Source organism: Solanum dulcamara, chromosome 1 (assembly GCF_947179165.1).
Source record: "Solanum dulcamara chromosome 1, daSolDulc1.2, whole genome shotgun sequence".
Lineage (NCBI taxonomy): Eukaryota > Viridiplantae > Streptophyta > Magnoliopsida > Solanales > Solanaceae > Solanum > Solanum dulcamara.
The window spans coordinates 7581666-7605483 of NC_077237.1; the positions used below are offsets into that span (position 1 = coordinate 7581666).

Here is a 23818-nt window from a genome sequence, read left to right on the forward strand (position 1 = left end):
ATGTCATTGATAATCATCATATTTAACTTTTAATTATTTAAAAATATGTGGTTAGTCTTTTTTTATTTTGTACAGTAAAAGATATGATATATTTAGATTATTTTATACTACTTTTAAATAGTAAGTAACAATATAAGTTTAATATAATATAGAATAATAAAACAATTAATACTTTAAGAAACTTGTCATTGTTCGTCAGAAAAAAATGAATAAAAAAACATATTACAAGTAATTAAAGAATTTCTTTCTTTATTAAACTCCATATTAAATCGAATAACATTACATAATTTGGATCGGAAGAAATATGTCATACAAATTATTCTTTTATATATATTTTTTAATAGTTGATTGTCATATTACATTTTTTGGGAGTCAATTTAACTAAATTTAAAAGCTAAACATATTACATTAATTCTATTTTTGAAATAAAAATTTAGATATTGAAAAATTAAATGAAAAGTACTATTAAATTGCATTTTAATATGATTAAAAAATACATCTCAAAATGTTAATCAAAATTTATCGTTTGATTCTCAAAAAAAATATTATGACAATTAAAAAAGAACGGATGAAATATTGTATTACTAATTTCTTAATAAACATATTTTCTGTCAAAGCAACACTTATCAGTAAGTGTGTGCAAAAATCAAATCGATTTATGGCAATGCATAAATAAAAATATTTAAGTTAAATAAGATAAAAAATTTATTTTTGATAATAAATAACTAAATTTGCAAAGAAAATATAAAGAAATTATGAGATGGAATATGAGCAACCAAACAAGTCTTTGGTGAAAACAGAGTACGGTTGCAATTCCTAAACTTCACATTTAATTGGCTTTAATCCGACGCTAATTTAGTTTCTTCAGTCCCAAAATTCACAACCAGAGACCACTAATTGACTTTCAACAGTCACAAACTCTTCCACCATTTTTTTCTTTGCTTTTTCCGCCATGAATGTGAAGATCAGAGACCACCAATTGACTTTCAACAGTCACAAACTCTACGATGTCTTTATAAACGATAAAGAAATCGAAACCCTCGTCACTCGTGATCCCGCCAAGGTATGTTCATGGATCGACAACACCGAAGCCTCCAACCAGTCCCGTCTCCACCGCTTAATCGTCGGAATCGACATTGAATGGCGCCCCGGACAAAACCCCGTCGCAACACTCCAACTCTGCGTCGGAAAATCATGTCTGATCTACCAAATCATCCACGCCCCCAGTATCCCCTGGCGATTCCGAAATTTCCTCAATAACGACGATTATAGGTTTGTTGGAGTTGGTATTGAGGAAGATGCGAAGAAATTGTTGAATGATTACGGAATTGAAGTGTCGAATAAGGTGGATCTACGGGAGTGGGCGGCGGAAGAACTTGAGAATGAGAATCTTCGGCGTTTTGGGCTTAAGAAGTTGGTGAAGCAAATTGTTGGAATTGAGATTTACAAGCCGAAGTGTGTGACATTGAGTGCTTGGGATGAACGTTGGCTTAGCCTTGATCAGATATGTTATGCTTGCCTTGATGCTTATCTTTCTTTTGAAGTTGGGAGGCTTTTGAGTTGTTGGTATAATTAAATATATTATGTTTATATGATCGTAGATTATTCGGTAACTTCTTTGGAATGTGCGTAGCGGGAGCTTTAGTGCACCGGACTGAGCTTTTATGATGGTAGATTATTAATGTATGCATTTGGTTATAGCGAATGTTTCTTTTGCTAACTATGTCATTGTGGATTATTAATGTGTGGATTCCGTTATCGTGAATGTTTCTTTTACTAAATGTGACTGCTTATATTTTTTGTCGAGATTTTTTCACTTCTGTCAGTTTCTTTTTTTGATCTGATTTGATATGTTTTTTCTTAGCCGAGGTCTATCAGAATTAGTCTATTTGTAAGCTTTACATGCATTCTACTCTCCTTAGAGTGCATGTGCTGTTGCTGACGGCTTACATTCTTCTTTTTCTATTGTCTGATCCCAATTTTCATGAATTCTTGTGTTGGATGATGAGCATTTCGATTATGGAAGAGGGCTTTATTTTCATTTTTTTATCAAGATACGAGGTAGTTGTAAAGTCAAGGATTCTCATAAGCATAAATTGGACAGTTACTACATGCTTTGACTAATTAGTATAGTCCTATTCCTATTACAACTTATTTGTAAAGCTTCATAAACTTAAAGCCCCTCAAGTATGGTTAACTTTGAGTTTATTGAAGTGGCTAAAGTATCCCAAAAACATTAGCAAAACCACATTATGTAAGTAGGATGCTTGGGATAAGTTGGAAGCAGGGTTGATTTCAAATAAACTTTGTTCTATTTGTACTTGAAAAAAATGTTTCGTCAGCTCTTTTAATGAACATTCTTGGATCGTCTTTGTAATGTTAAACACCTTTTAGGCATGTCCAAGGAGGGATTTTTGTGTGGTTTTTCTCTAAAACTTAATCCAAATACCATTAATTCGAGTTAGATAGACTGTCATATAAAAAGTTAGAATTAAAATAAATAAATATGAAATTTCAAATATTTTTTATTTTATTTGAAAATTTATAGAGTTGGAGTTGAAAATAAAGTTGAGTTTGTTTATATTTTTTGGCTTTTGCAAAGAATATTTGGAAATGTACCCTTCAAGGGTGGCTTAGTGGTTTGGATTTGGGACTTCTATATTGGAGGTCTCAAAGTTTGAAACCTCTTGTCAGTGAAAGCAAGGGGTTTGCCTTCTGGGTCAAGCTCGTTGTATCGGGTTTTTTTAGTGTGGGTTATCTCTTCTGTGTGGTTTGCAAGTTATTGTATAGGAGCGGAGTTTTTACTCTATGCGTGAGTTTCTCTTCTCATAAAAAAATATTTGAAAATGTAATTAAATACATTTTCATAAGTGAAAAGTGAATTATAAAACATGTTATAACATATTTTTAAAATTTGAAATAAAACTTTAAGTTGGATCTAAAAGTTTTATGGACAAACACTATTTTTCAAACAAAGTAAAAATTCTTTCAAAAAAAAAAAGAATTATTTTAATGATCAACAGTTCCATATGTTTTGAGAGTCAAATACAAGATACTAATTGATAAATTTTTTTATTCTTCTTGGCTCTTCCTTTGCCCAATTCTATGTATTTGTTTTCCTCACATAAAATATTGAAATACTTGTCATTGATTATTGCTATGCCTCCATCACTTAAAAGTCAAAACTATTTGTCAACTACTACTCCCTTTCATTTTGTCACACTGCTTACTTAAAAATTGTGGATAATTTTTCATGTTAGTGTGAAAAATATCTTGATTAATCGGTAAAATAAAGATAATAATCTTGAAATATTTTACGCAATTATTTTATTCTGTATTTAGTAATAGATATTAATTATTATTTAGTTTGAGAATCATTTTATTTCACTATTTTAATATAAATAATGAATTAAGTTATTTCTAAATTGTAAAAAAGCACAATATAATTAATCAATAAATAAATAAATAAGAACGAAAACTTTACTAAATGGTCCTGAAATTCGAAGAATTAGCAAATGAAACCCAATAGGCAATTAGGAAGATGCTTGGTAAAAGTCTTGAAACTTCAAACCTAATGAATGATTTATGAGATTCAAATTATTGTAAGTTCAAAATTAGAAAATAATTTATGCGACTCAAAAATTTGCTAGAATTTCAAATACAAGCATGATTCATGGGTTTTTAAACCTTTATAAGTTTTTATGGATGAATATTTTTGTCCAAATTTTATTTCTGGATTAAGTTATAGCTATTTTCCTATTATTTTTTAAATATTCACTTAAGAACTCATAGTAGGCTCGAAAATTGATCATTCCACCATATTTTTACTCGATTTAGATGGAATTGCAATCAATTAAATAAGTCATTTAATCAAATAATGCATAAAGATTAGTTTTGTGGTCAATTCATATCGATGGGGTCAATTGGTTCTGTGGCCAATTTTTTTTTAAAGAAAAATTGTGTCAAAATTCCTAAATTAATAAATTTATACATATTGTGTCAGATAAAACAACGAATATAATGATGTGATATACCACGTCGACATAAATCGATGGTATAGATGACGTGGAAATCACGTAAAATATTTTTATTGTATTAATGACGATGATATTGAAACCTATGATATGATTTAAGAGAAATTAATAAAATACTTTTGGTATTGGATTTCTTAAAATATTATACTAAAATTAAAACCTAATTAGATTTAAATCGTATTGTGTTGGACTACATTGGATATGTTAGTATTGTAAATCTAATTAGATTTGGTGCAATATGATTTTTCTATTTCCATTTTGATTATTTAAAAGAGTACTGGAGCATTGTATTGAAGCTAGAGGGATTGGAATGAATTACTCTCGTGGGATGTTTTGTGTGATAAGAATATGTCATCAGAGAATTGACTGGCAAAGAGCTCGCACATCTAGAAAGATGAAAGTAGCATAAATAAACATGTTGAATTGGATGTGTGGACATGCAAGACGAGAGAGAAGATTAGAAACGCAGATATTTGGGATAAAATGGGAGCGGTCTTTGTGGTGGAAAAGATGAGGGAAATGAAATTGGGATAGTTAGGGCATATGGAGAGGAGAAACATATATTTTCTAGTGAGGAGATGCGAGAAGTTGACTACATACAATGAGCATGAGGAGAGAACGTAGAGTTAGGCCGAACAAATATTAGAGAGGTGATTAAACCCTTATCAATATTAATATTATTATTCTACCATTTTTGTCTTCAATTTTCTTCTCTTCCTTATTTATTCTTTCTTAGCTTCTTTCTTCCTCCTCCTTTTTCCATCTTCAACCATTAAAACTTTTTCAAAATACGATTTTAAAATTTGACGTGCCGCAAACGTAAATAATTTTGAGTGAATAATATACCAAAAAATTTGATACACGAAAAGAAGCTCATATCTAAAATTTGAAACTGTTTAGAAGAGATTTTGAGTTAGTTCGAGATTGAAAGACTTCATTAGACCTTAAAGCTTCTTCAAAGCTTGATTTTTAAATTCGACGTGCTACATGCAAACGGGAATCCTATCGAGTGAATAACATATTTCAAAAGACTTGACACATTGAGAGGAGTTCATATTTAAAATTTAGGACTGTTTAGAAGAGATTTGAGTTGGCCGAGTCATCTTTCTCTGTGTTGTTTCTTGTTTTTCTACTCCTATTTAGGCTTTTGATTTCTGGGTCTTAAGTCTTTGGATCTAAAATCCGTTAAACATCCAACCTTTTCTGTTCTAGGTTTTGTAATCTTTCTTCTAAAAAACCTTCAAAGATCCAAGCTTTTCTGTTCGTGGCTCAAATCCATTAAAGATACAATCTTTTCTCCATTTCTTCTCCTTTTAAGCTCTCCTCTTTGGGTTTTTGGTCTTGGTGGCTGAAACCCATTAAAAATCCAAACTTTTATAAACAAATTTGTTAAGCAATATCCCTGTTTCTTTTGTTGTGAAAAGGAAAAAATTAATGCTTAATAGAAATTTTTATTGATGTACCAAAATCGCTAACCCATCTTCAACAAGTAGAAATAGTTGTTTTCTTTCTTTTGAGGTTTTTCAGGAGAAGAAGGACCGTCATTTGCAAATCAAGTGTTTGAAGAAAGTACCGACTGGACTTTCTTTCTTTGTTAATCCAAGTTGCATATCAAGAAATTACCGCACATTGATTTCCTAAGCAGGCGAACACACTAATTTTGTGTCTGCGAACACGGCTGGTCAGATCTGTGCACACCGAGGAACTCACTTTCGGCGGGAGTCAAGTTCATTTTCGACTGGAGTTAGTACCCCCGATTTTCACATCTTTTATACTTTTTATATCTATTCTTTGCCTATACATTTGTAGTTTCATTTTACTGACTTGACCTTTAAATAATTTATTAGTTCATACGCATCTTCGTGGCTTTGGATAGTGATGATAGACTAGAGTAATATTCTCGCTCGGGGATAGGGATGGGGACGGGGACAGGGATGGGGATGGGGACAGGGCCGAGGGTAAGGAGGGGTAGGTGGGATAAATGAGCGTCTAAACTGAGAGTAGGTTCTTGGAACATTGAGACGTTAACGGGAAAATCCATAGAGCTAGTTAAAATTCTAAAGAAAAGTAAGATTAATATAGCTTGTGTCTAAGAGACCAAATGGATAGGCTCTAAAGCTAAGGAGATAGACGGGTATAAGCTTTGGTTCTCTGATAGATCAAAGTACAGGAATGGGGTAGGCATTTTAGTAGACAGTGATTTAAGGGATCAAGTGGTGGAGGTTAGGAGAGTCACTGATAGGATAATGTCGATTAAGGTGGTCATTGAAGGGATCACGTTGAACATTATTAGTGCTTATGCGCCGCAAGCGGGCTTAAGCGAGTAGGATAAGAGGCACTTTTAGGAGGATTTGGATGAGCTAGTGGGTGACATACTACCTACTGAGAAGCTTTTCGTATGAGGGAATTTCAATGGGCACATCGGGTCTATTTCGGGAGGGTATGATGATGTGCATGGAGGCTTTGGCTTCGGGATCAAAAATGGAAGAGGAGTTTCACTTTTGGATTTCGCAAAAACTTTTGGGATGGTGATAGCCAATTCGAGTTTTCCGAAGAAGGAGGACCACTTGGTAACCTTCCGTAGTTCGGTGACTAAGACTCAGATAGATTATTTACTCCTTAGGAAGGATGATAAAGGTCTGTGCAAAGACTGTAAGGTCATCTCGATCGACAACCTTACAACCCGACATAAGCTCTTGGTGATGGATTTAGGGATCAAGATGACGAGAAAGAGGAGGGTCGGGGATGACTGACCTATGATCAGATGGGGGAGTTTGACCACGGCTAGTGCCTTAGAGATGAGAGAGAAATTGAATGATATAGGGGCCTGGGATAGTAGCGGGGATGCGAACAGTATGTGGGATAGGACGGCTAATTGTATTAGGGTTGTAGCAAGGGAAGTGTTGAGTCTCGACAAGTAGTCGTAGCCGGCATCGAGGGGACTGGTGGTGGAATGGAGAAGTGCAAGGGAAGGTGAAAGCAAAGAAGATGGCGTATGCGAAGTTGATGTAAAGCAAGGATGAGGTGGAGAGGTGGACGAATGAAGAACTCTATAAGATAGCGAGGATGGAGGCGAAGTCGGCGGTTGCGATTGCAAAAACGGCAGCTTTTGAACGTCTTTATGCTGAACTAGAAGAGAAAGACGGCGATAGAAAATTATTTAGGCTAGCTAGGGCGTTGGAGAGAAGGGCACGCGATGTGTATCAAGTGAAGTGCATTAAGGACGAGCATGGAAAAGTATTGGTAGACGAGACCCTCATTAAACAGAGATGATAGTCCTACTTCCATAAACTCTTGAATGAGGAAGGGAACCGAGAGATTGTGTTAAGAGATTTGGAACATACAGGGAGGCCTCACGATTTTGGGTGTTGCGAGAGTATTACGGTCGAGGAGGTTAAGGGTGTTGTTCGTAGGATGCGCTGGGGAAGAGAGATCGGACCTTACGAGGTTCCTGTGGAATTTTAAAAGAGCGCGAGCTCGACAGGTTTAGAGTGGCTGACTAGGTTATTTAATGTCATCTTTAAGACGGCAGCGATGCCCGAAGAATGGCGGTCGAGCGTAATGATCCCCCTATACAAAAATAAGGGGGGATATCCAGAGTTGCAACAACTATAGAGGTATCAAGCTTATAAGCCATACTATAAAAGTGTGGGAAAGAGTGGTGGAGATGAGATTAAGGAATATCCATACATTTGTTTAAACCGTGGGAAGAAAGATGTTTTCTTTGAAAAAATAAGTAAAATATTTTTATTTATTTTTTGTATTTGATACATAAATAAAAAATATTATCTAAAAAAAAATACTCATGAGACATAGAAGTGGAGGTGTGTGGTGCTGCGGATGGACCAAGCAAGGAAAAAATAATTTTTTTTTATCTAAATACACATTTTATTTTGTGATAATCTCTAAAAAAAATTACAAAAATTCATTCCTAAATACATCCCTATCCCCTCTTTGAATATATCTCTCTTTTCTCGAATACATTCCTCCTGTTAAATAATGTATCACTCGCAATATGTGAGCTATGTATCAGTAAATTTCCTAATGCATCTAAGATCCTATAAATTTAAGAATTTTTTAATAGAATAAAAACATGATATAATTAACTCGCAACACTATGAAATTTATATAATTTTTACAAAAAAATAATCAATATGAAATATCATTTATAAAACCTTATTTTTTCTACTTTCACATTAAAGAAATTAGTTTTCTTATTTTCGAGGAAGTTATTTGTTGAAAAGAAATGTTTTTCAAAAAATTTGACCAGATGGAAAGTAAAAAAAAATTGAAAAACATTCCATACCAAACAAGGAGTAAATCCAATATTTTGATCAAACTATTGTAACTTCATTAACACAAAGAAACCAACAACAAAAAGGGGGGAGCAAATGGGAGACTATTCTTCTTGTATTTTTTAAGAACACAGAGAGGGAAAAAGAGAAAAAAACAGAGCAATGAGCCATTTGCTACTTTTTGCTCTTTATATTTTCTTAGAAACTCCCTTTTGGTAACAAACTCCACTCTAAACCCACACCCTTTTTTCTTTTTCTTTTTTTGGGGACTTTTGACAATGATTTCACACCTTATTTCTGTACATAGGACCACCAAAAACATTTTGTTTGTTTATTCCAACAAAAGAGCTTTGGCTTGCGCCTCTGTCTCTCCATGCTTCAACAACTTAAAATAGTACAAAAGATTCCACTCCACACCTGCAAAAACATTTTAAAAAATAGTATATAAAGATTTAATAAAGGAAATCACTCATTTTCTTTCTTTTTGTTGTGTCTACTCTAATTCTACAATGATTTCCACCAATTCAACAAACGTCATTAGCTGAAAGTTGAAGCATCTTTCCCTTAAATTATATGAAGATAATCTTCCCAGTCAAAAGGATCACATCAAAGCACAAAACAAAACACAATGAAAAGAACACATAGCACATTTCTAGGAACAAAGATTGAATGGCTCAAGATTTGAACAGGCATTAAAGTATCCAATTAGTTAGAAACATGATGATGACTTATTTCTGTTAATATTAATGGCTCAAATCTATTGTAGCAATTGAAATTTTGATTTTTGAACATCTAGAATTAACTAAAACGCATTTTCCTCGACCACCTTGTAATAGTTTCAACTCACAAGGATAAAATAATGTTATTCATAATACGTCTGTTAGAAAATTATGGCTTCTTATCTGGTTTTGTCCATTGTAACACCTCAATAAGATATCACTACAAAATCAATTCATGACCACTACTTTTTTTAATAATCGAGAAATTCCGCATTGTTCCAAGATCATATTTTTGTCTAATCCACACATGTACAAACATCTCAACATATACCTTTTAACTAAGGTTAGTTGATTAACACGTATTCTCACCTCAAATTCTCTTAAACCAATTGAGACATTATCAAGAATAATACCATGGTTAAAACTAACAAGCAAAAAAAAAAAAAAAAACTTTACTGAAAAATAAGTTAACAAATAGGTAAAAGATACTTACCCGACCCGATTTATTCCCGGAAAATGACCTTATTCGCTATGTTCATCAACGGCTTCAAACAATCCGGTGAGAATTTTCTCGCAAACATGTGTGAATAAGTATTATTTGATTCCCGGAGCTCGTGAATGAGCTCCGGTGAAATCTCCGTCGGGTAATAAGTGTGCGGGTGTCCGTCCACACTACCGGTCCAATTGACCCGAGTGAGAGTGTAATGGGTACACCCATCCGGATCCTCCATGGATAAAAGGGTCGGAAAATAATGCTCTTCCGGGTAACACGAGTCCTTGTTCAAACAAGGTAATTTGAACTTCCTCCATAACCTCCGGTCTCGAATTACTAACCGGGCATGGTTTCGAGTCAGCACGAAGAACTGTGACCCGACTCGAAACCGATCGAAGGGTACTTCAGGTAGCATAACTGATTCTCCTCTAGCAACATACCGATCCCACAACTGTGGCTCGCCGGAAAGTATCTCGATGAAGCTCCGGTGCACCGGGAAATGAGTGGATTTGAAGAGAGATTTGTAAACGAAATTGAAAGAGTGGAGTGGAATACAGTGTTGAGAAACAACGGCGAAATAGGAATTCAAAGGGTCGTCTAGAATCGCCGTGGCTAGAAGACGGCGAGCGGCGGAGATGAGTGAAGGGGAGGCGCGTTGGGTTTTCTTCGCCGGAATAAACCGCCCATCGAAAACACCGCCGGGAGAAGCAACTTTAGAAGATGGATCTGCGTGGATGTAAATGTTAAACGAATCTCCATGACCGGAAAAGAATCGCTCCCAAAGAGGCGCGAAATGGAGATCTGTGTTCGTCAGAAACAGAAAAGCGATTTTCCGGCGGGGATTAGTAGTAGCCAACCGGGAAACTGCCTTAATACCACCGCGGTGTTTATGGACTGAATCAAGAGTTGCACGGCGGAACAGAGCGATATCATCAATATCATCAGGAAGAGAAATTTCAGAGTGTTTCTGATGAAGGATTTTTGGGGCAAAAAGGAAAATCAGTGGAAATGATAACAAAAGAACAAAGGAAAGAACTAAAGGTTTGTTAAACATAGTAGTAATACAGATGAAAATCAGATCAAATGAGGAAATGGGTGTCTATCAAATCTGTAAATAACTCAAAGAAACAATAAATACAGATGAAATCAGATCAAATAGTGAAATGGGTGTCTGTCAAATCTGAAAAAAAAAACTACAAATCAAGCAAGAAAATAGAAGAATTCATTCATTCACCAAATCTATACATGGATAGCAGAGTAAGTGATAATAAGGAAGAGTAATACTCTGAATCAGGGAGATAATAATAAGAAAGAAAGTTAAGAAGATGAATGAAAGAGAAAAGTGATGTAAATTTGCAGAGAAATTTGAGAAAGGAAAGGTAGTGGAGGTGTTATCATGGCGAATTTGGATAGGGATTGCATACGTAATGAAGGAGACTCTGTTTGGCTTTTATTAGATATATAATATAAAATAAAGAAGACGACAAATTTCGGTAATTGGTTTTTGTGGATTAGGCATCTTATGCGTTCGGTTGTACATATAATTCCATGGGTATTGATATATTTTTAAATTTCACGAGTAAAATTGAACATCTATTTATAATATATAATGACCAAATAAAAATAAATTGTAGGAATAAAATTTAACACTTTCTTGATTTAAGGTTATGATAGAGTGGTAAGTATTTTTTCATTGTTAATGAAGAGGTCTTATGTTTGAACCCCCTTAATACGGAGTCTCTTTTGTTAGAGAACACTTTTTCTCTCAAGGTGAGACTTCTTGACGCGAATTCAAATTTAATTAGGCTCCAAATGAAAAATTAAAAAAAAAACACTCTCTTTCTATTTCGAAGTATTTTACTTTATTTTTGATTTGTTTCAAAATTATAAATTTTATTGTTTTACCTGATAAGTTTATGATTATAAAATTTAAGGGACTATATTTATTTTTAATTTAAGCTAATATTTAAGGAATCAAAAATATTATTATTAACTCTTTTGAAAATGTACAAATTAAAAAGTCGTAAAAGATTTTTTGGTTAATTGCACACTGGTCCATTAAACAATTTTGATCCTTGGTTGACTAAAAATATTTAACCTTAACTAATTAAAATGTCACTTTTCAACTTCTATGTGCTGGACATAAATGATATCTCAATTATTTTAAAACAACACTACCCTCAAATATAAAATAACAACTAAATCCAACGTAACATATCAATAATTAAATGTTTTAACACTTAAAATTTATAGAATTTGCAAAGTTTTAGAAACTCATAAATTAAAAATGCACATTTAAATTAATGGCATACACGAATTTGTGAAGATTAACAAACACATAAATAAACAGTGCACATATAGTACATATTTACGCATATTCTCTGAATATATTAGATAGTTAAGTTAATCACATAAATATATCATCTTCTTTAATTATATACGTTAATCTGAAACATGCTTAAGGTGTTAAGGCTTTATTGAGGCTAACATATAAATAAAGGATGTGACATATTTTATGATGAACTTATCTACTCGTTATGGATACTTGAGAACAGTGACGGAGTTAGAATTTTAACTAAGGGGTTCAAAATCTGAATAAGTAGACACACGAATTAGTCGAAGAGGGTTCGATATCTATTATATATACATAAAAAATTATTTTAACCATATATAAATAATATAATTTTTCGCCGAAGGAGGTTCGGATGAACCCCCTAACAACGAGGTAGCTCTGCCACCGCTTGAGAATACGCACAAAATAAAATCTAAGAATTTGAAATAAATATGTCTAATAAGAACACTTTATTATATGTTCAATTAAACAAGTCTTAATTTGAGTGTCTAAATAAATTTTATTGATAATTTAAGAGGTTATCAATATATTAAAGCCTAAATTAATGTTCTAAAAATTACAAATTTCCCAACATTTTTATGCAAAATACTTTCGTGGTATGAAGTACACTCATAAGTTTTAAGAATGTGATGTAATATATCTTTCAAATAAAAAAGAAGTTTTAAAAACTATAAATCCTTTAGCTTTTGGAAGACAGATTAGTAATCTCCTCTTCCATAATTAAATTAGGAATTTTACCTCCAAACACATGATATATTTTTTAATTGTAGTGTCTTAAATACGAGGATTTTTTTTTAAAAAAAAAAAATCTACCAAATTATTGTTGGAGAGAATAAAATATGTTGGTCAGTAAGAAATAAAATATCATTTTTGAATGAAATTCCATTATATTTCAATTTCAACTTTAAAGGATCATATTAATTATACTAAATGCATAATATATAAATAACAATACGTGCATAATTAAGTTGATGATCTATCATAAACAACCTCCTTTTATTCATCCTCTCTAAATAAAGAGGATGCATAATTTATATATATAAGATTATATAAAATATAAAAATAATTTTGATGTCAATAAAGGAATAAAGGGCATTCACATTTTATATTTTCCTAATTCAGCAAACCTATACAACATTTTGAAACTTGAAAAGCATATCCCACCTACACACACAAAAAAGGGGTCCATGACGTTATTAAGTTTTGGGTTTAAGTAATATTACACATCTCGTGTTATATTAGACTTACTTATTTCACATTACATCGCACATAAAATAATATATAATTATGACATAAGTTGTACAAATAATATTTAGGAAAAAGGCATAAATTCTCCATTCAGCTTGTATCAAAAGTTAGTTATACGCTTAAACTATCATAACGATCTATTACACACATTTCTTATTTAAAAGTGAAATTAATACTACCCTGAGACGTGTAATACCACTCTCACAGTATATGATGTATTACACTCGCTACCACATCAGCGCTACGTCAACGCCATGTTAAAAATTATAATTTTTTTATATTCTTTTTGTTTTCTTTTCTTTTGTTAACTATATTTTCACTAATTAATTTCTAATTAATTATTAAGAAGTTCTCTAATAATTATATCTTTTTCATCACTAAATTCCACCCAGTTCATTTCTCATCTCACCGAAAAAATCATGTCTGGCTATCTTCACTATCGATTCTTTGTTCTTCACCATCGCTATATCACCTTCAATTCTTTCTTCGTCATCCACCGCCAAATATCATCACCATCATTTTTTAAATCTCAAATACAAAGCACTAGATTTTTATTTTTTACAAAAGAATCTTGAATTTCTCATTTTCTCATCAACCTCATTGGATTAAAGTTCAATTCTTTATGAATTCCAGCTAGATTTCTTCTTTTTCTTTATGAATTTTAAATAAAATCAAAATTCAAAATGGGAGATAAATGGAGAAAAGCAAAGTTTTCATTGAATTTAAATACGTGTTTTTATGTTTAAAAAATGCTTGAAGATTCACAAACGACAACGGCGACGATTATGACCATAACCTTAAAGAACTAAACATAGTTATAAATAGTGCGAAAATAACAAAATATATGAGTAGTACGTATTATATTCATGGATCAAGATGATGAAAATAAAGAAAAAATTCATATATAGCAAACCTTTTAAGCATAATTATTCCATGAATATAGTTTTCCTAATTATTTATAATAACAAATATACAAACGCTGTAACGAATTATACAAATGTTATACCCACAAATTATTTGTATACTGAAATATACAAACATTGCGAATTGTATAACGAATTATATAAATATTGTACACAAATTATATAGTAAAATATACAAACGTTATACAAAAAATGTGAATTGTATAGCAAATTATACAAATGCTATACAAAAACTGTGAATTGTATAACGAATTATACAAACACTATTGTATAGAGGATTAAACAAAAGCAATATACGAATTGTATCGCGAAATATACAAATGAATTATAAGAAACTCAATAAAATATATCCAAAATGATAATAAAATAAAACTATACCCATATAGAGTTATAAACTAGTAATGTTTGTTATCTCGTATATTTTTTGTTGAAAACAATACAAAGGCCCAAGGCCCAAGTTATTCTGGGCCGTCAGTAAAAGGCCACAAAAGCAAACAAAATAGGGCCGACATAGTATATGCTAAAAGTTGTAGGGGAGCTTTTCTAGATATACGAAAATAGGCCTGCAACTCCGTAAAGTAATACTAGTAAAGTTCAATTTTCAAATAATAGCAACATAATCATAACAAATCTTATACAAAATGCAATAAGAAAATGATTGAGTATAAAATTATTATTTTTTAATTGAGTATACAATTAACGACAAACTCAAATAACCCAAATCACTAAAAAGTCGTCAAGTAATAATCCAAACTATTTATCCTCTTATTTCACATTTTTCTTTTATCAGCATGATGTCAGCATCACTATACGAAAATAGGCCTGCAACTCCGTAAAGTAATACTAGTAAGTTCAATTTTCAAAAAATAGCAACATAATCATAACAAATCTTATACAAAATGCGGTAAGAAAATGATTGAGTATACAATTTTTATTTTAATTGAGTATACAATTAACAACAAACTCAAATAACCCAAATCACTAGAAAGTCGTCAAGTAATAATCCAAACTATTTATCTTCTTATTTCACTTTTTTCCTTTATCAGCATGATGTCAGCATCAATATTATGAATTAATATTCTGTGATACTCCATCGATATATTAATATCATATCGTTATCAATATGACTGATCTTGATTCTCTGTGATACTCCATCGGTATATTTGTACCTATCGATATCATATAAGATTGTGCTATTTTTTTAAGACATAAAAATGAAACAATTAAGAGAAAATTATTAAAGTAACAATCTTATTTATTAAACTCTAAATTAGTAGAAAATATATTATTTGTGATACTCTGTCGGTATACTGCTATCATATCTGACTAAGCTTGATCATTTGTGATACTCTATCGATATATTAATACCCCATCGATATCATATAGAATTTTCAAATAAATATATGTTATTTTTAAAATAAAAAAGAGGTATAAAAGTAACGAGACATTTAAGGATAAATACTTTTCCTTCTGGGGATATAAGTGTTCTTTTCCTAAAAACAAATGTTTGAGATTATTTTTTAATCTCATTTAAACACTATACAGATACTTCAAAACTATTTCAGTTTAAAATCACCTAAAATAAGTTAGTCTAAGCTGGTTCTAACACAAAATTAAACCAATGAAGTACTTATCAAGGAACTAAATGCAAAGCATCGTGCCAGTACGAACCCAACAAATTATATTAAAAGTCGCCTTATATACTTTTTCTATCCTAATTTATATGACACATTTTTTTACCAAACGATCCCTTAATACTCCTTCCGTCTATCTTTACTTGTCCACTATTGATTTTACACAATTTTAAAAAAAAACTATAAATAGAAGGGTAATTTTACCATATCACCCTTTGAATATAATAAATATAATGTCTTAAAAAATAAAATAGGAAAATGACTAGTACTTAATGATAAGGATAAATTAAGAACTAAGTTAAAATTATCTCTTGATTTCATAAATTAAATAAATCTTATTGGATATCTATTTTTAATATAATAGATAAATAAAAATAAACAAAAAAAATACCATATAAAAAATTCTAGGCCAAACCCATCGGTCGCCTCTTAAAGTTGACACTAACTTTCACTTAGTCACCTAAATCAGAAGATGTGCATTTTAGACACCTAATGTAAGGGTCTGATGTGTCATTTTGACACTTTTTAAATAATCTGAAGTTGGAGTCTAGAGCGTGTATTACACTTTCCTCCACATAGATTAGTTGACCAATTATATCTTGCCAACACTACGCCTAACGTGTCAAAAACAGTGAATTAAATAAAGACACGTGTCATATATATATATATATATCAAAAATAAATATCAAATAATGACTTTTGAATAGAAAAAAATGACCAATAATTTGATGACACGTGACTTTTTTTATCCAAATAATATTTTTTTAAAAAAATAAAAATTAACAACTATTAACCCCCACACCCACACTCTATCAGTGGTCTTTCAACACCACCCACCCCTTCGTCGTCTTCTCCAACCCCACCCACCCAACCCCTCTCCCACCCCACCGTATTATAAAGAAAAGTATCTTGTTCATGCTTGAAAATACGACTGAATATGTAGGCTACCGAAAAGAGGAAAAAAATAGATTTCATCCACAACCACAACAAATTCGACAAAATCACATCAAATAATCAACATTCCACAAGGCTGTAGATGATAGTAGTACTCCCTCCATCTCCATTTTCTTTACAATTCTAGAGAGTCAATATGACTAAATTAAAGAGGTAAGACTAGAGATTTATTCTTAAAAATTAAAAATTCAGATCTTCCGAAATTAGAAACTACTTGAAAAGTACTTGAAAGTGCAATTCTCCTCATAATTCTCCTCAGTTTTGCCTTTTTCTTTTTCCAAATCAGAGAAACAAGCTAAGAAGTTAGGGCAAAAATGAAGAAGAAGGGGCATAAATATATAGATATGAGAGATATGACCATTATAGGCCTTGTTTGATGCCATATTAGATGAAAAAATAGGTCTTACGCGCCTCAGGTAGGTGGAAAACACGCGAGGTGCCAACTGTGTAAAAAGTGTAAAAATGACACATCAGAGACCCTTACATTAGGTGTCTAAAATGAATATCTCCTGATTTAGATGTCTAAGTGAAAATTGATGACAACTTTAAAATGTCAACGATGAATTAGACCAAATTTCTACCAAATATAATTTGTACCATACATAATACATAAACTATTTCTCCTAAGCCTTTCTAGCATAGTATTTTTGACTTTTCTTTTATCCATGTGAATGTAGTAGCCATTCTAGAATGTTCTAACTCCTAAACAAATCATGGCCGTTCAATTTCCATAGCTCAAATAAAACCACGAGTCCCACACACCAAGTTATTCCTCTCTCTCTCTTTTTTCCTCTCCGTTAACCCAACATCTCCAAGTCGAGAACCTCTCTTCTCCTCTTCTCGCCGCAACTTCCAGTCGGTACGAAATGACGATTTCTCAATTTCATACTTTTCGATTCTCATTTTTGTAGTGAATTTTGATTACTAATTTTGTAGATCTGTTCGTTGATTTTGTTTGTTTTAGATCAATTTTTCTGACGTAGTTGAACCGATCGAAAGATGTTTGGAAGAGCACCGAAGAAGAGTGATAATACAAAGTATTATGAGATCTTAGGAGTTCCAAAGGCTGCTTCTCAGGAAGATCTCAAGAAGGCTTATCGTAAAGCCGCCATAAAAAATCATCCAGATAAGGGAGGCGATCCTGAAAAGGCAATTATACTTTTTAAACTGTTTTTTTCTAGGGTTTGTGTTTATTAGGTGTAGTTTTGTGTATAGATTGGTGTTTGAATTGTTTCAGATCTGTAAAATGAATCAATCAATAAACTGTGCGTCTAATCTAAATTAGTTGAAGTAGATAGAATTGTCATATAATGTACCGATATTGGTTCTATAATTAGGTAGTCGGAATAGCTGAAATATATTGCGCGTAATATAATAGTTTTTAGGTTAGCCAAGGGCTTGGCTGCCTTGGTCAATGAAGTGGTTTAACATTTATGCGGTCTCATGTATAAATCCCAGCAGTATGAAAAAACAACAGGTGATATCTGTTCGTGGTGGCGGCAGTTATTCTGTGGAATTGGTTTAGGTGTGTGAAAGGTTGTTCTGACACCACGGCTATACAACATGGAGTAAATAAATAATTATTTCCTGTATTTCAATTTGTTGGGCCTATTTTGACTTGGCATGGAGTTTAAGGAGTAAATAATACTTTTAAATCTTGTGGTCAAAAATTAAAGATATGTCAATTTATCCAAATGCCTTTTAATGTTGTGGTCTTAAATATGCATGCGTCAAGTTGAAATTAAAAAGTTCTTAGAAAAGAAAGGTTCATTCTTTTTGAAACGGACCAAAAAGTAATGTAGGTCAACCAAATTAAAACGGAGGGAGTACATATATACCGAATCAATCAATAAACTATGTGTCCAACCTAAACTAGTTGGAGTCTGTCCATTCGTTTCTAAATTTTGATTTCTTAGTTGAAGTAAGATAAAATTGACATATAATGTACCAATACCGTGCGTAATAGAATATTGTTTTAGGTTTTGTAGTTCGTGATTAATTGGGCAGCAGGCCTTTTAAATTGTCCGGAATGTGTATGCCATGGTGTTAAATTGTGAACTGCAATTGCTGATATGGTGTCATTCATGTGCAGTCTCAACGGAGTAGCGTCCTTCTTTGGTTCTTTTAGTTTTAAGAGCTTGCCCAAGCTTTAGTAGGTTCTTATTGTCTGTCTATTGATTATTTGTGTTTTTCAGTTTAAAGAGCTTGCCCAAGCTTATGAGGTCTTGAGTGACCCAGAGAAGCGTGAGATATATGATCAGTATGGGGAGGATGCTCTAAAGGAAGGAATGGGTGGTGGAGGCGGTGGACATGACCCATTTGATATATTTCAATCATTCTTTGGTGGTGGTGGAAGCCCCTTTGGTGGTATATTTGTTGCATCTATTTGAAGTTGAATTTGCTTCTTTTTTGACTGTTGCTTTCATATCTGCAATTACGTACAAATTTTTCTGATGTTTAGGTGGTGGAAGCAGCAGAGGCAGGAGACAAAGAAGAGGAGAGGATGTTATCCACCCTCTCAAGGTTTCTTTGGAAGATCTTTACAATGGGACATCAAAGAAGCTTTCACTATCTCGCAATGTGTTGTGCTCAAAGTGCAAGGGGTGAGTTTATAGAGTGGCTTTTTATTTTTCAACTTCAATTTGTTATTTATGAGTGGAGTGAGTGTCAGGGCTTAGTGCCTTTTACTATTTCGTGATATGGTACGATCATGATTGTGCTTCATTCCCCTTCTCAGTAAAGGGTCCAAGTCAGGTGCTTCAATGAAGTGTTCTGGCTGTCAAGGGTCTGGAATGAAAGTTTCTATCAGACAGCTCGGTCCATCCATGATCCAGCAGATGCAGCATCCTTGCAATGAATGTAAGGGTACTGGTGAGACAATCAGTGACAAAGATAGGTGCCCACAGTGTAAGGGTGAGAAGGTTGTGCAGGAGAAGAAGGTGTTGGAAGTTCACGTGGAGAAGGGTATGCAGAATGGGCAGAAGGTTACATTCCCAGGCGAGGCAGATGAAGCGGTAAGATTTGTTCAGTCACATTTTAGAAATGATTTGCTTATAATGACTGAATCTTGACATAATTTGTGCTATTGCAGCCAGAAACCATCACTGGAGACATTGTTTTTGTCTTGCAACAAAAGGAACATCCTAAGTTCAAGCGAAAGGGAGATGATCTTTTTGTTGAGCACACATTGACTTTGACTGAGGCCCTGTGTGGTTTCCAGTTCGTCTTGACTCACCTAGACAACAGACAGCTGCTCATTAAGTCCCAACCTGGCGAAGTTGTCAAGCCTGGTAGGCCCAAATAATGACCTTTAAAAGATTATGTTTGATGCATTTGAGTCTCCATCATCAGTTAATTACTCTGGCAAGTGCCAATCTTAGCAAATTTTTTTCTAACGCCAATTCCAACATTACATTCACATGTTGCCATTTATACCAGTGGTAAATAGTAATAACTAGTACTACTAATATATTAGTACCTGTTTATATTGTTTTCTTCAAGCCTTCAAACAGACAGATGACAATTCAATTCCTTCCGCTTTTGTGATACTTTATTTCCTTCCCTTTTCTTCTCATGCAACTATGTAGATTCATGTAGTCATGTTTATCGAAGCCTTCTCTTTCTCTCTCTCTCTGCACACACCCACATGCGTGGAGCTCTTTAGATTCTGAAAATAACTTGGGAAATATCGACCCCATTTTCTTCTTTGGCTCTGCAGATCAGTTCAAGGCTATCAATGATGAAGGAATGCCGATGTACCAAAGGCCTTTCATGAGAGGTAAACTGTACATTCACTTCACTGTTGATTTCCCTGAGTCATTAACAGCAGAGCAGTGCAAGAACCTTGAGGCTGTGCTGCCTCCAAGACCCAAATTGCAAGTTTCTGATATGGAATTAGACGAGTGTGAGGAGACTTCTTTGCATGATGTGAACATTGAGGACGAGATGCGAAGGAAGCAGCAAGCTGCCCAAGAGGCATACGACGAAGATGATGATATGCATGGTGGTGGTGCACAGAGAGTCCAATGTGCACAGCAGTAACTTGGTAGTGTTCTGGTATTTGCTATCTTGTGATAGGGGGTAGATTACTAGTAAAGGATTTGGATATTTTTCGTGTGCAAACGGACACTAAGTGTGCTTACATGTTTACGCAAGTTGTTTTGATTTGTTATTTCATTCAATAATCCTTTTTAATTCCAAGTACAATTTGAAACTAACATGAGCTAAATTTGAAGCCAAATAGTTTGAGTTTCAGTCCACAAATAACTTTAATCCTGTCACAATTTGCTTATAAGCTCATTTTGCCAACTTATAAAATCAGTGGTTGATGCAACTTTAAGGCACTGAGTTCATTTGAACCAAGTATTTTTAATGCGGAGTATGTAAGTTACGTGTAAAGCATTTTGGTATGGAGTATAATGTATATAAATAAAAATATGTTTAAGCCCATAATCTTGAAATACAATGATGCAACGGCAACAATTTAAAAATTGAATTCGTAAATCCCGGGAGTTAATATACTTGCTCAAACACCATCCAAGTATATCAACTTTGGCTAATTATCTACTGAAACAGAAGGACTAGCTAGTTCTTAAAGTTTTTGCTAAATTATTCTCTTAATGCGTACTTGAGAAAGAGTAAATCAAATAATCCTCCCTGGTTATGTGGAGAAAATTGTGTTGGCATTGCCATCTTTGAGCTTTATAGTGCGTTATCCGAATTTAGTTGAGGTTTCTATGTGAACTTCGGATACCGAATAAAAACCACAAAAAAATAATGATCGAATAATCCTTGAGCACAAGTAGGGGTATTTAACCTTAATTAATGATTACTATAAGTTTTCAACTTAGAAGTTACTTAAACGGAAAATGGTCAAATACACCCCTGTACTATTGAAAATAATTTAAATATATTCATCTTGATTGAGGAGTTTCTTACTGACCGCTAAACCTTCTCTACTTTTGAAGATAGACTGGAAAGTCTCATGTTATACTTTCGGTTCAAATATACCCCTCTCATTATACTTTGGTACAAATTCACCCTTAATTTTAACGGAATAACATTTGGAAAGCTCAAAATTAAATAATTAATTTCCAATTTTAAATATCTTATTTTTTAGGAATAAATAAAATTTTCAAGTACTAATTTGAGTTTTTTTTCTCTCTTAAAAATGACAATACAGAATGGATTGCATAATTTTAAGTACTAATACATGAAATTTTTAAATACTAATTTGAGTCTTTTTTTTTCTTACAAAATGATAAGACAGAAAATGTTGCGAAAAAAAAACTAAAATTAGTACTTAGAAATTTCAATAGTACAGGGTATTTTGAGCCTTTTCCATTACTTTAAAAAAACCGGATAACAAGTGACTAAAATAAAAATATTTGTGTTGAGAGTGGGATTTGAACCCACGCCCTTTCGGACCAGAACCTTAATCTGGCGCCTTAGACCAACTCGGCCATCTCAACATACATTCATTAATATGAATGTAAAATATTATTAACTTTTCAGTATCATCTATGGAGATTACAACAAGTTAATTTCAAGAGTTCTCACATTTGTTTTCCTACTAATTTAAAATTTTTGCTTATCGGTAATCTTTTAATTAATTTTAATTTTTTATTATTTATAATTTTTTTGGTCAAAAACAAAAAGAATAATTATATTCTCATTGAATTTTTGGGTTGTTGTGAATTAAAATTGCAGTTATATGCTCTTAACTATTGTGTTTGGATTTGTGCATACACTCCTAAAAATTGCCTTCACAATATTTCACTTAGCCTCTGGCCAAATTATTGGTGGACATTTCTTGGTTCATTTTGAGTTTTATGGTGATAAAGTATGTATTCTTTGGTCGATATTTTGTTTAAATATTGTTGTAAAATGAAATAAAATCTCGGGTAAAATGGATGATTTGGAGAAATGGATCATGATCACTACTATAAAAGCGTTGGTCAAAATTGACTGACAACCTCAATTTTCTTAAATCTAAAATCGATCCAAAACTGACAGACTCGATTATGTCGGTTTAAGAAATTGGTGGACTGGCTCGGTTAAAATCGAGGAACGTCCGTCAATTTTCTGAAATAAAAAATGATACATTTTCCCCCCTAAAATTTCCACAATAGGAGTTGATTATATTTTTACATAGTATATAATTAATTATGTTGTGTAGTACTTAATTTTTTCCTGTGTTGTTCATACTCTCTAATAATGTTGCCGCATTCATATCGAATCTTTTAAAAATGTGTTGTTTTTGAAGGATTCAATATATATACGATGATATTTTTACGAATCTGAGTACATAAATTTGTCGACCAGAAGTTATATTTTTCTTCTCTCTATTGTGGATTATTTGATTACTAAGGTAATATAGTATGATGACATTTAAGTGATAAAATAAAATTGTGTGACTTTGGAGCGAAATATCTATAGTTATGCGATTGTTTATGACATTTACCTTATTTTAATAGAAGTTTGAGAGAACATTTTTTTACAAAGTTAATTATATCTTAACATAAAAAAAATTCTTCTACAAAGTTAATTATATCTTAACACTTTTTTTAATGCGAACTTAATTCTTTAATAAAGACTTGAACTCTTACCATCTTTGTCTACTCGAATGTCATATTAAATCGTGTGAATATTTTATTTAAAAAATAAAATATTATTAAAAAAATACACTTTTGATTATTATTAAAATATTATGTCATTCATGATGATTATTAACAAAATACACCAAGCATGAGGGGATCCAAGAATGGAACCTAAAGGATGCAACTCCATCCAAACTATCAAAATAATTACTTCCTCCTTCTCATTCTAATTATCACATATATATTTTTTGGCATATCCTTTAATAAATTATTAATAACAAATATATATTTTAACTTGTCCCCATTGCATATTATTTAAGAACAAAACTAAACTAATCTTATTTCAAAAACATTTAATATTAAGAATAAAATAGAACAAAATAATATATGTCAATTTGATTTTGTAAAGTAATAAGTAAATTCAGACAAATGTGCACTTTAGTAATCTTGACAACTAATATGAAGTTTGTTGTAAAATTTTCACAAAGCTACTTATACCATCTTTTAATCTTATATTTTAATTGTACAATGACATGCATTCACTTGTTTTATTTAATTATAATATG

The 23818-nt window shown here is 32.3% G+C and overlaps 3 protein-coding genes and 1 non-coding gene across 4 annotated transcripts; 2 read left to right on the top strand and 2 right to left on the bottom strand.

Moving 5' to 3' along the window:
- Positions 1–804: 804 nt before the first annotated feature.
- Positions 805–1806, top strand: LOC129886658 (3'-5' exonuclease-like). The gene has a single exon (XM_055961443.1). The coding sequence runs from the start codon at positions 953–955 to the stop codon at positions 1574–1576; it is 624 nt and encodes a 207-aa protein (XP_055817418.1). The 5' UTR covers positions 805–952; the 3' UTR covers positions 1577–1806.
- A 6556-nt stretch (positions 1807–8362) lies between these two features.
- Positions 8363–10975, bottom strand: LOC129900352 (glycosyltransferase BC10-like). The gene is made up of 2 exons (XM_055975312.1): positions 9542–10975; positions 8363–8746 (listed from the first exon to the last, which is right to left on the bottom strand). The coding sequence occupies exon 1, from the start codon at positions 10593–10595 to the stop codon at positions 9552–9554; it is 1044 nt and encodes a 347-aa protein (XP_055831287.1). The 5' UTR covers positions 10596–10975; the 3' UTR covers positions 8363–8746; positions 9542–9551.
- A 6409-nt stretch (positions 10976–17384) lies between these two features.
- LOC129900361 (dnaJ protein homolog) lies at positions 17385–20829 on the top strand. Its single transcript, XM_055975321.1, has 7 exons — positions 17385–17512; positions 17618–17802; positions 18849–19020; positions 19115–19256; positions 19391–19667; positions 19745–19943; positions 20372–20829. Exons 2-7 carry the CDS (start codon positions 17653–17655, stop codon positions 20692–20694), a joined length of 1263 nt encoding a protein of 420 aa, XP_055831296.1. The 5' UTR covers positions 17385–17512; positions 17618–17652; the 3' UTR covers positions 20695–20829.
- A 1214-nt stretch (positions 20830–22043) lies between these two features.
- On the bottom strand, positions 22044–22124 carry TRNAL-AAG (transfer RNA leucine (anticodon AAG)). The gene has a single exon. It is a non-coding gene; the product is annotated as a tRNA-Leu (tRNA).
- Positions 22125–23818: the final 1694 nt, after the last annotated feature.